At 40.3% G+C, this 17,840-nt stretch overlaps 1 protein-coding gene across 1 annotated transcript in view; it reads left to right on the forward strand.

Annotated features, from left to right (window-relative positions):
- LOC146491718 (striated muscle preferentially expressed protein kinase-like) overlaps nt 1-14,105 on the forward strand; it is a 59,269-nt gene extending 45,164 nt beyond the window's left edge. Inside the window, 15 exon segments of the mRNA XM_085151802.1 lie at nt 84-256; nt 414-440; nt 538-690; nt 804-846; nt 954-1,019; nt 1,538-4,109; nt 4,179-4,346; nt 6,422-6,544; nt 7,707-7,871; nt 10,191-10,896; nt 11,129-11,368; nt 11,794-12,017; nt 12,134-12,209; nt 12,375-12,524; nt 12,606-14,105. Of these exon segments, the coding sequence (XP_085007928.1) occupies nt 84-256; nt 414-440; nt 538-690; nt 804-846; nt 954-1,019; nt 1,538-4,109; nt 4,179-4,346; nt 6,422-6,544; nt 7,707-7,871; nt 10,191-10,896; nt 11,129-11,368; nt 11,794-12,017; nt 12,134-12,209; nt 12,375-12,524; nt 12,606-12,843 (5,124 nt within the window). The 3' untranslated portion in view covers nt 12,844-14,105.
- Nucleotides 14,106-17,840: the final 3,735 nt, after the last annotated feature.

The following is a 17,840-nucleotide window of genomic DNA, read 5'->3' on the forward strand; positions in this document are numbered from 1 at the left end:
TGTCCCACCACAAGCACTGTATCAGATTTGATTGACCTTTTATGAATTCCTAATGTTGTTGTTTTTGTACACATCCCCTCTAGCCAGAAAATATTTTGATGGCAAGTCCAGGGAGTGATCAGATCCGCATTTGCGACTTCGGGAATGCCATTAAATTGGAGACTTCAGAGGAGCACTACTGCAAATACGGCACGCCAGAATATGTCGCTCCAGAGATTGTTAACCAAACTCCAGTTTCCACAGCAACAGACATATGGTCAGCCACCTGTTCTCTGGCATGGAGAAGTGACTAGGCACAGCAAGCACTATATACACTCACAGTTATCTGCAAGTCCATCAAATTTCTGTGTTTATCTTTGCTTTTATGTTGCTCTTCAAATTCCAAGTCACGTATCTGTCCTGCTCTCCCACAGGCCTGTTGGTGTCATCACTTACCTCTGGTACGCTTTCTTCTTCTTCACAGCATGTGTGTATTTAAACCCAATCAGTCAATCTGACATCTTGCTAAATAAAACACCTGTTCTTTTTATGCTTTAGCCTGACTGGCGTGTCACCTTTTGCGGGCGAGAATGACAAAGCCACTGCTTTAAACATCAGGAACTACAATGTGGCGTTTGAGGAGAGCATGTTTTCTGACCTCTGCAAAGAAGCAAAAGGATTTGTCATCAAGCTTTTGGTGGTGGACAGACTGTAAGCATTTTGATGCCTCTTAGTTTTGTACCATAAAAATACTGCATATGAACCAACTGTGCTACAGTTCACAGATTAAACATGTCTGAACTGTAACTGTGTCCCAAACCTAGGAGGGCAAGTGCCATCGAGTGCCTTCGTCATCCTTGGTTCAAGGTGAGCTATCACTGGAACATCTACCATCCTGCTGACTGTGTCACTGATTCATGAGATGTAGTTATGTCTCTGTTAATGGTGCCCCCACCTATTGTTTTGTCTTGCAGTCACCAACAAACAAAAGCATCAGCACAGCTATGCTAAAACAAGTTTTGGCTCGAAGGCGATGGCAGGTAACAGACGACAAAATGTTCATTTAGCATTTGGAAATCAGGGTGAAATGCATAAAAACACCACGGGCTGATTCCTGCTGAGGGATTGAGGCTTGTTTTTGAATAGATTTATCATGTTTCTCCAAACATGATGCTGTGCTTTATGGACAAACATCTCCACTTTGGTCTTGTCTGTCCAAATGACATTGTTCCAGAAGTCTTGGGGTTTGTTCAGATGCAGCTTTACAAACCTAAACCATGCTGTCATGTTCTTTTGAGAGACACGAGGTTTTCTCCTAGCAGCCCTTCCAAAAAGGCGATACTTGTTCATTTTTTTCTAATTGTACTCTCATGAACTTTGACATTTAACATGCAACCTGAGGCTTTTAGATTCTTCGGTCGCTCTTCGGTTTACAGTTAAATAAATGGTTAAAATGATTTGCACTCTGCTTTTATTCACACTTTATACAGAGTTTTGGAAACAGGGGCGTACTTAGATTAGAGACTAATCCCACAAAATCCTCTGCTAACTATTTCAGCGTTCCCTCATCAGTTATAAATCCAAAATGGTGATGCGGTCCATCCCTGAGCTCCTAGATGACTCAAGCAGCCATGTCTCCATTGCTGTGGCCCGGCATTTAAAAGAAGGTTCCCCGCTACCCTCCTCTTCGTCTGATTCAGATGCAGATGTGGATGAGCTTCCCTTTATTCCTATGCCACTGTCCATGGTTTTCTCGGGTTCCAGGGTCTCCCTCAATGAGATCCCGGGGGATGAAGATGTTACTGGACGGCACGGTTTCATTGCAGATGGGACAAGGAACAAGGAAAGCATAGGTGCAAATAATAGAGGAGGGACTACTAAATGCATAAAAGATGAAGACATAACCCCAAATGAGGCGCAAACAGAAAATATAAAACGAGCTCTCTTGAAAAAAGGATCAAGTGTGGAGTCAGACGAATGCCAGACAAAAGCCAGGCGGTCTACAATGAGGAGGGGGAGTTCTGCCGATTCAGCGCTGCTTCTCCACATTGACCCAGAAGAAGAAAGTGCAGAAAAGGAATTAGAAGAAAGAAACAAGAGTTTGAAAAAGGCTGTTTCCATGGAACTACCCAATTGCAGTCCAAGCCCTGGGGCTACAAAGTTAAGCCAGGAGGATTACGCCCTAAAACTGGAACTGATGAGACAACGGCTGCTCAGAGGAGGAAACGTGGACAAAAATATGAGTGGCCTTCGAGGGCCCCTTTTTGAAACACTCGGCATTGAAGATGAGAGGCAAACAGGATCCCTTGATCGGAATTTGAGGAGATCAAGAACTGGGCCGTCAACACTCGTCAGAGCAGCTTCCTCTGAGAGTCCAGGAGAAGACACGCCAAAGACCAAAGTTTTTCGCAAAAATACCTCTTTCACTCAGGGGGATTCTGAGCCCATGCCCCTGCACCGAAGGTTTGGAGCCCCCTTAGAGATACCATCTGTGGGTAGTTCTAGCATAGTAGGGAAGAAGCTCCAGGAGGCAACTTCGATGTCTGCACTAACAGAAGACACAAAAGCGGAGTCTGCCTCAACCACAGCACAGGGAAGACCAGACCAGTCCCAAATAGAAGGGGCAGACAAAGAAGAATGTGATTATGCGTATCCTTCTGTTATTACTCCTATAATAATAATAATAGAGGAGGATGATGAAGAGGAGAGGAAAGAAAACCAGGCATTACATATCAGCAAGCAGAAAGTGAAAGACAAGGAAATGTCACAGAGTAGTGCAGAAGCATCATTTGCAGGGCAGTCTCAAACATCTGACAAACCTCAATCCAAGGATCCTTCTACTATAGCCAAAACAAAGTCTGCAGATGCATCTTCATCCCCAGAACATCCAGCAGTATTTGCCAAAGTAGCAACACCTGAGCGATCTCCAGGTTCTGTCTCTTCTTCATCAAACCCAGACCTTCCTTCCATCCCTCGCCAGCTTATTCTCAGAACAGACATCAAAGACATTGACTCAGAGGAGCTCTTTGAAGCGAGGTTTAAAAAGCGAGAATCATCTTTGACCCGTGGCCTCAAAAAACTCACCAGAAACAAATCGGAGGAGAAATCGCCTGTATTAAGTAGAAAAGCAAATGAGGGGGCTGAAGAGATTTATAGGCCTGCACCAAGAGGGGCGCCTCTAGAAATGGTATCGTCAGGACTTAAGGAGAAATCGAAATCTGTTCAAGATTTAAGAAGAGATGACCAAGAAACAGGCCTTGGTTTAATTGGAAGGTTTTCCTTGCGGGCCAAGAGGTCACCATCCACTGAGAAGAAGGTTCAGAAATCACAAGAAGATAAGCAACCCAATGTGCAGGAAATGGCTAAAAACAAGAGAGTGTCTTGGGCTGTTGGTCGCAGTAAGTCTTTGGATACAAAGGAACTGAATGGTGGAGGGACACAGAAGAATGTGGATGACAGGGAGCGAGGAAAAGCTGAGGAGTCGTCTGTATCTGCCATGAGGCGTAAGTTTGAGTCCAAAGTGGCAGGAATCTCTGCCAAACTAAGGACTCAGTCAGAGGAGAGGAACAATAAAGACACAGAGAAGGAGCTGGCTCAAGGGGATTTAAACAAGGTCACAGACTCTCCTGTCCTGGCAATGAAACAGAGGTTTGAGAACAAAGTGGCAGGAATATCTGCAAAAATACGCAGTCAGTCTGAAGAGAGAAAAGGAGATTCAGAGGGAAAGCGCACACCCCTGTTTACCCGCCACCGTCACTCTCAGTCTGAGGGCCGCGGACTCAAAGGAATGGGCATCCCTGAGAATCAGCTAGCAAAACAAACTGGCGCATCAGGGTCTAAGGAATCAGTTGAATCCACTTCTAGTATCCATTCTGAGAGTGAGAGAAGGTCACGGTGGGACAGGTGGGGTTTGACAAGGGGCAAGAAAGACAAAACGCCGTCCCAATCTGATTTGCCCTCAAGCGTCCCCATAGAAGAGACAAAAAGCCAACAGTTTGTCCGCTCTGCTTCAGATTTTGCTCCAGTGTTTCACATCAAATTGAAAGACCACGTCCTGCTGGAGGGGGAACCTGTCACTCTTAGCTGCCTTCCAGCTGGTAGCCCACAACCACAAATTACATGGATGAAAGGTAGCTTTATCAATTATCAAAATAATGTAAATAGTGCAGATAATTCGTTAATGCTTTTGTGTATTCTAGATCGGAAACCACTGGAGGTGGATGACAGAGTCAACCTAATCTCCCACCCAGATGGAAGACAGCTTGTAATGATCAGAAAGACCACCTATAAGGACGCCGGGGTTTACGAATGTGTAGCATCCAACCCCATAGCTACTATTACTACCTCCTGTGCTCTTTCCATAGCTTGTAAGTCGCTTGTCTGTTCCATAACTATTTAAGTTTTAGTTAAATTTTTGTTTTATAGAATGGAAAAAATACCTATATATTTCTACACCCTCTCCTGCAATTGTCATGAGTGGGGACGTTAGCAATAAAGACTAAAAATGTTTTTTGTACCAGTCTGTTAAATATATTGATTAGAAGTTGCAGAAGTTGTAAAGGTGAACATTTTTAGATGGTAGTGTATGGGGATCTTACTTTTGGAGCAGTGTCTCAAGTGGTCATTTGAGGAACTGCAGTTTTCCAGTACACCATTTCCAGCCCCATACATTGCAGCAGCAACAGAACATGAACTTAGCACTCTTCACAGAGGAAGAGCTGCTCATTTTCCTGTCAGACATACAGTAATTTTCATAATGTGATGCATTTTACATTATTGAATTTTAATTGCACTGAGAATGGTATGAATAATAACACTAAAATGAACATCATTGCCAATGGATTCATTTTACAGTAGATTAACTTAATGGATTTTTGGGATTTTCTCATAATTATCACCTATTAAAAGTAAATGATACCGTATTCCCTGCAGTTTTGTACATGATGATCAAAACCAACCGGGGCAGGGCATACTCTAAACTTCAATCATGCCTTTGCACAAAGAGGCTATATTAAGAGCAGCAGTCTGCTTACAAATGCAACAGAAAAAATGAGACTTTTGGGGCTTTGGTGGAATATTTCTTAGATGTCAGGTGCAGTCGATTGCTTTTGAATGTTTTCCTACAGATTTGGCCGTGTAGTATTACTTGAGACAGCTTATCTCCCTTCCATTGTCTTGCTAGTGGGCCATTGTAAAAGGAAATGTTTTGTGAAAATAGAGCACTAAATTATCCTGTCATGTTTGGTTTCATTTAATTGCAACTCAAACATTAAATTGAACTGTTTTATATTTTCATATAAGTCAGTGATCAGATCTGTTACATAAATCTAATATAAACTAAACAACAACCATGATGAAGATTAAACATGGCAGAGGAAATCTGCAGTTTATAGAAAAAGAAAGTAACAATAATCGAACATGAAAACATTTTAGCATTGAATATCAAACACAAAAGGCAGTAAAGTGCAATGAAAAAAAACATCCACCCGTGAGCGATGATTAATAATCGAATAGCAATAACACCAAGAATTAGCACTGTTAGCACCAGGTAGCGCCTTTTACCAAGGTTTGAACACAGCTGAAAGTTGCTCACATATATTTATTCAGACAAATAAGACTAAGCTCACAAACTTGTATCACAAACAACTAAAAGAGCCTACTGGGATCAGACCTGTGAAATCATGTGTCTTGCTATATGGAATTAAAATGATCAGTAGTAGCTATGGTAGTTAAAAATATTTTTCCCACATACAGCAAGTGATGATAGTCCTATAGTTTGGCCACCAAAAAGGCTTCTGTAGAGACAATGTGACATACTCCAAAATCCAAGTCCACTGGAAGTCATGCAATATGCAATATGCATTTAGCTAAAACCATCGATTTTTCAATATCACGTTAGGATTTTAGCACTCTATGTATATTTAGCTATTAAAAGCTAATGGTAGCTATTTATTTGCAAGCTACTATAGTTAGGCAACAAAACGATAACAGTTTAGGTACTAAAATGATATATCTATAGAAATATGGTCGCTTAAAACTGATATTTGGTAAGTAAGTAAGAATATTTACTGTAAAGGCCCCAGAATATTATTCTTGCTTATGCTTCCCATGTAGCTTCAACATTGCCCACTTTGAGTGCTTGAAAGGCTCATTTCTTTAGTTAGTTCAGTTCATCTCAGTTCATTAGTCTGTTGGTGCTGCCTGCTGATATACGATTTGTAAGACTGATACTGATATTTGGTGATTTAAAAATCCAGTATATTGGTCACTATTTTTTTCTTCTTCTTCTAAACACAAATAGATTTCCTGCGATTTCTTATGTGTAGGTATTTGTGAATCCTTACTAAGATAATTGGCAGTCCTTACAGTGTATGCTTACATTACTTGTTGTTTTCCTCTTTCCTTAAATTCCAACTCTTTTTTTTATCTTCATCCAATGAAGGTGTCCCCAAACGACCAGGGACCCCTGAAGTTCCTCAGACTTATAACAACACAGCCCTGGTGCTGTGGAAGCCATCTGAGACAAAATCTCCATGCAGCTACATTCTGGAAAGAAAAACAGAGGGTGAGTTATTATTCTATAAGTTTCTCTCCTTAAAAATACTTCTGATTAGAGGAGATCATTGTTCACTTTGTTCACATTGTTTGTTTTAAAAAAGATTTCCTTTATGTACTGTGTCATTATGGCCTTTCACATCAGGATAAAATAATTTAACTAAAGTTTTAAGTTCTTAAGAGGTAACTTTTGTAAGGTTTTTAACCCAGTGAGGAGAATTCTCCAGAGATGATAGTTTGCAAATCTACAGACACCATTTAGATGGAGAAAGTGACTCAGTCCATGAGGGATTAGTGAGTGTACCAGAGCTGCTGTCAGAATTTTTTTTTATTATGGCCAATGAATCATCATTTGGCAGATGAAGAAGGGAGTAGATTCTGAATTTATAACTGATCATTGATCAAAAAAGAAAGTAATCTTTGGCAGGCAGAATTAATGTACGTTCTCACAAAACACTGTGCCACTACCTAATTTACATTTTAATTCAGGTCTGATTCGCCGTGCTTTTACAGAAAATGAGATGATGACAGATTATTTTTCTGGGCGATCGTGGCTCAAGAGTTGGGAGTTCGCCTTGTAATCGGAAGATTGCCTCGGCTTGGACAGTCTCGGCCGTTGTGTCCTTGGGCAAGACACTTCACCCGTTGCCTACTGGTGGTGGTCAGAGGGCCCGGTGGCGCCAGTGTCTGGCAGTCTTGCCTCTGTCAATGCGCCCCAGGGTGGCTGTGGCTACAATGTAGCTTGCCATCACCAGTGTATGAATGGGTAGATGACTGGTTGTGTAAAGCGCTTTGGGGTCCTTAGGGACGAGTAAAGCGCTATACAAAATACAGGCCATTTACCATTTTACCATTTCAGGAGGCAAACTGAACACAGGCTTCTTATTCACAAAATCACTACTTTATGTGTTGATCAATGCTGCCATCTGGTGTTATATTAATTAAACTACTTCTTTTTTCTTTGGTTGTTTTTCTGTTCAAAGAGGACAAAATAGAAAAATGTTGCATTAATGTATTCACCTTTGTTTTCTAATAATAAACCAAGCATTTTTATACCTAGAATCATTCGCACAATATGTAAAATTAAATAAATACCAATCAAAATTCAGTATTTAGTTTCATATCACCTTATAGCAACTTCTTATACTCTTTATTTCCTTTCCGTCCTGCAGGTGATTCGAACTGGTTAACTGTAGCCACCGGAATTGCCGACTGCTACTACAATGTCACAGACCTGCCACCAGGTGGCACCTTCAAGTTCCGCGTGGCCTGTGTGAACAAGGCCGGACAGGGGCCGTACAGCAACTGTTGTAGCCCAGTTAGCATGGCGCCCACAGGTATAATACTGCCAGCCAAAGAGTGAACATACATGGACAAAAAGCTGCACAGAGCCAGAAAAACAAAACTGTTCTAAAAGCATCACACCAAAGCACAAGCCTATGGATTAAACCCCATCATGTGTCACAATATTAGCAAGCCCAAGTGAACTGCATTCCCTCCAATAGCCAGCAAAGGGAAACTCCTTCTCTTTTTAGTGACCATATTAATGACCATACTTTATGTATGACTCTTTGTTAATGGGTTAATGGACTTAATTGCCACGTAGCTGTCCCTGAGTCTGTTTGTGCTGGAAGTTTCTACCTCTTAAAAGGGAGTTTTTCCTTTCCACCATCACCAAGTACTTGCTCAAAGGTACACGGCAAATCCAGCATGTCCAAATTAACACTGTCAGATTTGATTTCAACACTATTAAAGTGTCTATATGGGTCCACACCAGAGAATGTTAATTTAACTCTTTTTGGAGAGTTGGTACGTTAACTCTTATTTAGTGTTAAACACCAAATCTGTCTGGAGTTGATAATTTAACACTTACTAATGCTAACTAGGTGTTAAGAGTTTATATATTAACTCTCAAAGAGTATTTTAGTTTAACTACGTAAGAGTTATCTTCTAATTAATTCTAAAAAGCGGGAATTATACTCTTCTGAACTTCTAGAAATTTCTTTTGGAAATAAACATTTACTAAAAAGACGCAATGGTTTTTGAAAAACATTTATTCTGAACTGTGCACCACAATTTCAAAACATTTTCTGAAACATGTAACAGTGTACATGTTCTCACTTTCATTAGAATTTTGTTTATCAAAAGGTCTGACATAGGTGAGCTGGTAAATGCAAATAACAGCATTCTCATCACTTATTTCTTCAATACAATATGCATGTCCTTCATTCATCACTTTGTGGAACTTCAACGCACTTCTGCTCTCCCCCATATTCCATCTTCACAAGCATATCCTATGTGGAGATCGAATAAAAATTAGTTGACACTAATTAATGGCACAAATCAATTGCAGCACAGTAAAAAAAAAAAAAAAAAGGAATCCTTTTTGAGCCATTACTTGTGTAAAGTATTTTCCCAAAAGACAAGGACACAGACAACAGGTAATACTGAACTAAATGTAAAACCTCAACCTTTTTCATTTTTACCTAAACCCTGTGCACAAAACTCTGGAGGATCTAAATGCTAACGTAGAACTCAGCCCGGACGTCTGCTACTGCTGTTTGCTCGTTTTTTGTTTTTTTTTAAGGGAGATCATTTTCAGGCTTCAAGTAGCACCATTATATCAACATTTCACATTCTAGACATTGTTTTAGGTGTATTTGACCAAAAATTTGACTGAAAATTCACATGCAAGCTTTTTTTCAAGGCTGTGGTATTTGCCCGCAAACAATACCTTTCAGCTAGCTAAAACAGCGAGCGGTGCTATCAGCGAGCAACACGGCTAATGCCTTCCACACAGCTTTGTCTCAACTCCAAAGAGCCACAGAAGTAAAAGCTAATAATAATAATTGAAACAATCTTTGAAGAAATGACTTACCAAGCATGGCAAACAACTCAAATATGTAGAGCAAAATGTTCTGAAACGGCTTCACTTCAGCTTCGATTGGAGCCTATGGTGCTGGGGGCGGAGTCTGTGAATTTACTCTATTGGTGTCATAGCCCCTGTAGGAGTTCAGAGTTAAGAGGTCAAGAGTTAATGTTTCCATTGTGGTACCTCCAGATTTGACATAGAAACACTCATCTTTAACACTCGATTTTAACTACTATCATTTAACACCTCAGAGTTACATTAAAAGAATGTGACTCTACTTAGAGTAAAATTAACTCTACTTTTGCAAGAAGACTACTAACACCAAAACATTTAACACTTTTGAATTTGCTGTGTAGTTGTCTGATTTTGGGGGTTCTTCTGGGTGTCTTTATCTTGATTTTAGACCTGGTAAGTCTGTCATTCACAAGATGCTACCCTAGGATCAATATCCAATGCTTTTCAGTCAGATCCAGTCTTTTCTATAATATCTGGTTTAAAACTAAGCAAGACTTTGAGAGTCAAAATGCTAACTTGTGGCAGCTCCTTCCATTTTTTTATATACAGTCTATGACAAAATCATGAAAATCCTGTATTTTCATTAACTGGTAGTGCCACAGCATAGTATGAAATGCATCCAGACCACATACATTGTCTCAAACCAAACACAAACAAATGTAAGAAAGCTACGCAACAAACAACATGTTTAAAAAGTGTAGTTTGGTAAAAGCAGCTAATATACTGAGTAAATAATTCATGTATTTAATCTGTCACTCTATTTTCACAGTTGGAGGAGCTTCACCTACCGTTGCTGTTGTAAAGACAGCTCCAACCCCACCTACACCTGTGATTACCTCCTCAGTGACATTCCCTTTACACAAACCAGTTCAAAATAGCGTTCCCAGATCAACGGTCTCCACCATCACCTCCACTTCCTCTACTCCAAAACATGAAGCCCTCACTGATGCATCCTCTCTTCAATCTGCTTCTCCATCATCTAAAATTGTGGTGACGCCTACCCCTCTAACCTCCTTGCCTTCCGGCCCTTCAACAAACCCTTTGTTGCCATCTGCAGGTGCAACAGTGGATGACACACAAAAAATAAGCCCCACTCTCCCTTCATCAGCCACCTCCAAAGCAACCTCTCCCTTTGTCCTCCCCAAACCTCAGAGTCCAGTAAATGTGGTGACTCCTATGACACAGACTGCAGCTGTATTACCCCCACCTTCTCTTGTAAACCCACCTTCAACCCCCACAAAACCAACCATGGCCTCAGTACCCACATATGTCCCCACGATCACTGCTACTGCTCGTGTGGCCCCGACTCCGGTGTCCTTTACACCACAAGTACTACAGACCTCCAGCTTGAGTCCCATCGGTGATGGAGCCAGTACCCCTGCCAGAGGCACCCCATCGGGACGCGCTACACCCTCTACTGCTCTACGACAGGGAGTTCCACAGAAACCGTACACTTTCCTAGATGAGAAAGCGAGGTGAGATAGATATTGTCCTTTTGAGGAAAAAAGACATAAATCTTGCAAAAAAACCATCAGAGTTAGAATAACAAAAAATTCAGAAGCTGGTGAATCAAAGAGATGTTGAGTCTGCTGTTGAATTTATATTTGTTTGACGTTACTCTGAAAGTTATAACTTGAGAAAAAATCTATGCACATGGTCAAGCTTTTATTTGCGTTGTGCAAAGTAATCAGGACTTATCATTGGCAGGGGTCGGTTTGGAGTCGTCCGAGAGTGCAGAGAGAATGCGACGGGTAAAATCTACATGGCAAAGATCATTCCCTACATTCAAGAGAACAAGCAGGAGATCCTGAAGGAGTATGAAATCCTGAAATCTCTTCACAATGAAAAAGTCATGGGTCTCCACGAAGCCTACATCACACCACGCTACCTGGTGCTGGTGGCAGAGTACTGCACTGGCAAAGAGCTGCTATACAGCCTTATAGACAGGTAGGATGGTGGATATGTTGACTCACACTGACGCACAAACTCAGACAAACCTGCATAGCAGGAGTCTGGAAAGAAGATACTTACTTGGAGTCATTAAGGTTGAAAAGGAGGTTGTTATTTGATTCTGCTTTAAGTTGTATTTCACAACAAGGCTGTATTCGGGAGCAGCAGAGATAAGCTAGGAGTGGAGTGGGTTGCAAAGTGGCTTGAAGATATAAAATAAATATGCCCTAAATGAGATTGATTGCATAAAAGCGTATCAGCTGAGCTCTCAGGTGATGTAGGCTGGCAATGAATCAGTCTTTCATCAATCTCTCAACACTTTAAATTTAAATTAGCATTAATTTATTCAGGATATGCTGCTTGAACTCTCCCTGTCTGTGTCCTATAATCGCATGTGAACCTCCTCTTTCACTGACAAAAAGGTTTCGTTACTCTGAAGACGATGTGGTGGGATACCTGGTCCAGATTGTCCAGGGGGTCGAGTACCTCCACAACCGCCGCATCCTCCATCTGGACCTCAAGCCTGACAACATCATGGTGACCAACCTCAACGCCATCAAGATTGTGGACTTGGGGAGCGCGCAGACCTTCAACCCCCTCAGCCTCAAGCAGCAGGAATCAGGACCAGGAACGCTGGAGTACATGGGTAAGGATTAAGAGATGCAGGCTCTACATACTTAATATTTTCGATGGAAGGATTTTCTATTAAATCTGAAAAAAAATCTTTTCTAAATTTTCATCCTCTGATAAATGTGATCCAAGCTCCTGAGATGGTGAAAGGCGAAGTGGTTGGTCCTCCTGCAGATATTTGGACTGTTGGCATTGTCACCTACATTATGTAAGTTTTGTTTTTACTTCGTGCCACTAATGACCTTTACCCTTAACGCCAGAGTGAATAGGATGACTTGTATTTAAATTCAGTCAAACCAATACGATGTTTTGCATATTTACATTTTGGAATAAGCAACCTGACTGTTTATTTTTTCCGTGTCTCTTCAACCAGGCTTAGTGGTCACCTCCCCTTTGAAGATAAGGACCCTCAGCATGTTGAATCCAAAATCCTGATGGCCAAGTTTGACCCAACGAAACTGTACCCAAATGTGTCTCAAAGTGCCTCTGCATTTCTCAAGAAGATGTTGAGCAGTTACCCATGGTGATTATCGTTAAAAAAAGTTGACTATAAGTTTTTTTTAAAACAAGAACAATATCAAATGCTACCTAATATGTTTTTTAGGGCCCGCCCGACTACAAAAGATTGCTTCACACTTGCCTGGCTGCAGGACTCCTACCTGATGAAGCTCAGGAGACAGACTCTCACCTTCACCTCCAGCCGACTTAAAGAGTTCCTGGTGGAACAACAAAGCCGTCGCACAGAGGAAGCCACCAAGCACAAAGTGCTGTTGCGGACCTACCAGAGCTCCCCTCAGTCCCCGGCATCTGGGACTTCTCCGCATGTTCCCAGCCCAAAGTGAGGTGACAGTAAAGAAGCCACACTGAAATAAAAAATCGGAGCTCGTTGCATCTTAATACGTCCTCCGTGAACCACCGCTGTAACCGAAGCAGACAGCCTCGATTCAACAACAGCGGGATTCTTACGTCAAAGAAAAGCCCAGTGAAGGAGAAGCCGACCGCTGTGATGTGAATCCACGACGTGCAAACTGCTAATTCACAAGAAGGACACGAGATTTCTTTTCTTTGATTGCACAGTTTCTCAGTCACATTGTGGTTTCCGAAATTGCACATCAATTTTCAGTTTAGCCTTGGTCTCCACTCTGCACGATCAGTCTGGAACATGTGTACCATGAATACTTTTACCTTGTTTATGCCACTAAGTTTAGTAGTAGTAAACAACTCATGTGAATGTACCATGATTTAAGCTGCTATCTTATGTATTTTTTGCATTTAGCCACACATTTTAAAACCCAACCAAAAAGATGTTTTGGGTTTGCTTTTCTTTTCTTTTCTTTTTCTTTTTTGTCATTTGGAAATTGTTTACTTTTTTCCATGTTAATTTATTTGCATGTGCGTATGTGTGAGTGTGTGCGCGCCTGTGTGAGTGTGTGCATGACCATTTTTGACTCACTTTTTTTGAAACTAGCATCATGGCGACAAAAAAAAGGAAAAAAGAAAAACTAAAAATAAGGGGTGTCTTTGTGGTTTGTGTCATACAGTAAACACGAATTGATTTAGGGTGAGTTAGGAATATCTAGTAAAATTTCTTGTTCTGTGGTTAAAACTTAACTTTTAACTGTAATACAGCGATGGAAAAGGTCCTTAATGTAGATAACATTTTATTCTGAGAAGTCACACACTGGTAAATTACTGTGGTGTCAGTATTACCCAACGGCTGATCAGGTTACCTCATTCCTAATCAGCCTGTCACCAGTGCCTAAATCAGGTTGACATCCAAAATGTTTAACTTGTATATGTGTCTCCACTGGTTTTAATCCACATTTGATCAAAGTAAATATTTGATCACAATATCTGGACTTTATAGCCAAACGCACATGCACAGAGATTCTTACATGCCGAGGTTTATACATGCATACATACACACAGTACATGCCGTCCTTGTAATAATAGACCGTCTTGTGTATTGCTCTATCACAGTGTTCCTTTTTTGTATGAATTTGGATGGTTGAAGATTTGTAAATGTACCAATTTGCGGTGTTTATATGTGGAAAAAGTTGAAAATGTTTTTATGAGATGGTATGTAATAAACTATTGATACAATTGGGAATATCAACTTTTTTCTTGTATGTGTAGGATGCTGTTTTCGGTTCACACTTACACTTTGTTTTTGTTTCTTTTTGTTTGTTTTTTAAAATTTATACAGATAATGGGCATGTAAAACTATGCAAACGATTCACTTCTTGTTGATGATCCCCTGGGGAGTGCAGTTGAGCACAACAAATATGACTGAAGCCATGAGTTCAAACTTTTAAGTGTTCATTTCCTTAACTTGTTTTCCTGCAATTGAAAGAACAATGCCAGTTTTACATGGGTGGCAAGAAACAAGGAAGTCTTAGTGGCTATTTTATTATGCCATCATTGGAAAAAAGGACAACATATGCATTCCTAAAATGATTTTTTTTTTATGCTAACAGAAAAGTATCACTCTGCAGAGCTACGTAGTTTTTATGTTATTTTTTAAATACAGTAGGGATATTTCACTGCAAGATTAAAAATGCACAAAATATGTATTGAAATACAAACATAACAATTTAAACTAATTTAAAGTTTAAAGTGTTTATGTGGGTCTTGAAATACAATGGGTTTTTGACATCCCTTGCCCAAGTATATGGCGTTATTTTTGTGCCACTATTCTGAGCGCACGTAAAAAAAAGTTTGCAGGCGCAAGTGTTACATTTTGAGGAGAAATTTATTTTGAGCAAAGAAAAACTGAATTTGAGTGAACAGAATTCATTGCTGCGTGCAGATAATGTATTTCAGTGTTTGCTATTATTCACACACGCACAATAGCAGCCCCTCTCGCTCAGTTTTTGCATTTGCACTTGCTCGCAATGTTTTGCTTGCGCTCTCAACATTTCTGCCCGTGCACGCTCAACTCTTTCTCTACACTGTTATATTTGTGCCACAAAACCAGCCAATCACAGACTTGGATGCAAAAAAAATCTGATTGGCTGTTTTGGTCTCCAATCAGCTCGAAATGATGAAATGCAATATCCCAGAATCCATTTCGTCCAAAACTCAAACGAGGCAGTTGCGGAGAAACACGGTGTGGAGGAGTTTGAAATATTACTCTGTCTGGGTCACAAAATAAATTTTTAAGATATTTTCATGCCAGAATGTTTCTGTGTAAACTTCAAATATCTGCTCGGTTTATCAAGACATCACATATTTGCACAAGTGCTCTAATGTTTTCGGAGATGCCTGTTACCCACCAGCTGACCGCATAGCTGGACTGGCCAGTGGGCATACCGGGCATTTGCCCGGTGGGCCGATGGTGATTTTTCATGTTTATGTTTGTTTGTTTTTGTAATGGTATAAACAATGAAAGGTGGTGGATTAGCCAATTGGTCATGATCAACTCTCGGCTGGAACAATTACAATACATCCGTATTGAGGGGAAAAGGAACGCGATTTGTCCCGAACTTCAGCAACGATGAAAAAAAACGATACAAAGCTGGAGTTATTCTGTCTTTACGTTGCACAGCTGCCTCTTCTCCCCTCATTCTCCCTCCCTCTCTCTCCTGTTGGTACTTCAATCATGAAACTGATCAATGATCAGCTGATCGTCTCTCTTGTTTGTTTATCGCCCACTTTACGCCAGAAAGAGGAAACCAGCGGATGCGCTAAACAACAGCAGCTTGATCAGCTGTTTTTTAATATTACTTTCTAGTATCAGCTGATGTTTGCTGGAGCCACAGCTATAAATGCTGCTTATGATATCGGTTTTGATAGGTGGTGAAAGGAAAACATTAAGGTGATACAAATCATACATATATACCAACAAGACAGTGTACGTCACTGTGACAACAGTGTTTGTTTTAGTTCAAAGGCTTTATGGTTTTCCTATAATACCTTGAAGTGTAGTCTGTGATTTTTTTGTCAGTTCAGCCTTATATATTATGTTTAACCTGAGTGCCCACCCGGTCAGCTGGTGGGTAACAGGCATCTCCGAAAACATTAGAGCACTTATGCAAATATGTGACGTCTTGATAAATCGAGCAGATATTTGAAGTTTACACAGAAACATTCTGGCATGAAAATATCTTAAAAGTTTATTTTGTGACCCAGACAGAGTAATATTTCAAACTCCTCCACACCGTGTTTCTCCGCAACTGCCTCGTTTGAGTTTTGGACGAAATGGATTCTGGGATATTGCATTTCGTCATTTCGAGCTGGTTGGAGACCAAAACAGCCAATCTGATTTTTTTTGCATCCAAGTCTGTGATTGGCTGGTTTTGTGGCACAAATATAATGGTGTAGAGAAAGAGTTGAGCACGCACAGGCAGAAATGTTGAGAGCGCAAGCAACACATTGCGAGCAAGTGCAAATGCAAAAACTGATCGAGAGGGGCTGCTATTGTGTGTGTGTGTGAATAATAGCAAACACTGAAATACATTATCTGCACGCAACAATGAATTCTGTTCACTCAAATTCAGTTTTTCTTCGCTCAAAATAAATTTCTCCTCAAAAAACAACACTTGCACCTGCAAACTTTTTTTTACGTGCGCTCAGAATAGTGGCACAAAAATAACGCCATACAAGTATGTGTTTTAAAGGTAGAGTGTGTAAAATCTCACCACTAGATGTCAGTAGACTGCAGTCAACTGAATTCTGTTGTCTTTCCACTACCAATTCACATACATAATCCAAGCTGTGGTGGTCACTGTAGGACAAACATGTTTTAGTCAGCCGAGAGAGATCAGACAACGTTAAATCCAGACGGTACCCCAGAACAGCCATGGGTGGCTGGTGTGTTTCTACTGTTTGTGTAAAAAAAAATTGTACACACTATATTTTAACATTGAATAACATCAACATTTAGTAATAAAGATAATAAAAAATATATGCCAATTAAATATTTTGCAGTATGTTATGTTTTATCTCCAAGTCACCTCAGAAACCCTAACTCAGGGGTGTCCAACTCCCCACTCATCTAGCAAAGTGACTAATGCCAAAGTCACCCTAGAGTTTCTTGCTGTCAGCCGGCTGTTTAGCATAGTTTAGCATAGCTATTAAGCGCAGTTGCCCTACAATCAGTTGATTTCAGTTTGTGTGTGAGAAGGGGAAAATGCTTGAGTGGTCTATAACTTTTTAGGAGTGGAGCTATGAATATTACTTTTATTTTTATTGCACAAAAGGACAAGAGTCATTATATGAGGTACATATGGTAAGGTAAGAAAATTAACAAGTAATTTATCCTCCTGAGAACCAGCCTATTCGTTTATGTTCTCTGTAATCGACATTTGTTTTTGATCTCTATGTTTTGACTTATTTAAGCTACTACACTTAGCCCTGATGTACTAAATGGAGGATATCCTGGGCTTACCATTGATATCTCCTGTTTAGGTGGCCTCTATTACCTTCAAAGAGGGAGGGAATCATAAAATACAGTTCAATGGGAAGATTATTTTCCTTGGTTCTCAGGATGGTATAACTACATTACTTTCAGTAATGACCCCAACACTGTTTATGAGTACAATATTCTCTTCTTTTTTTTTTCTTTTAAACCAGACTCAAAATATGACTGACTATTACTTTAAGTTTATTTCTACTGGTTTAAAAAAAATCTCAAAATGGAAATTGGTCAAACATAATAGTTTTATTTTATTATTTTAATTTTGCAAGACCAAACTGATGTGGTCAGACATACTTCTCTTCGCGGAATCGGAGAAAACTGAGACGACACTTGCGCGACATTCCCTGTCTATAGGCAGTTTCAAGGGGACCCAAACTGGGCGTTTCTTCTGTTGTTGCTGCTTCCAAAAAGTTTTTTTAA

Source organism: Neolamprologus multifasciatus, chromosome 23, assembly GCF_963576455.1.
Source record: "Neolamprologus multifasciatus chromosome 23, fNeoMul1.2, whole genome shotgun sequence".
NCBI lineage: Eukaryota > Metazoa > Chordata > Actinopteri > Cichliformes > Cichlidae > Neolamprologus > Neolamprologus multifasciatus.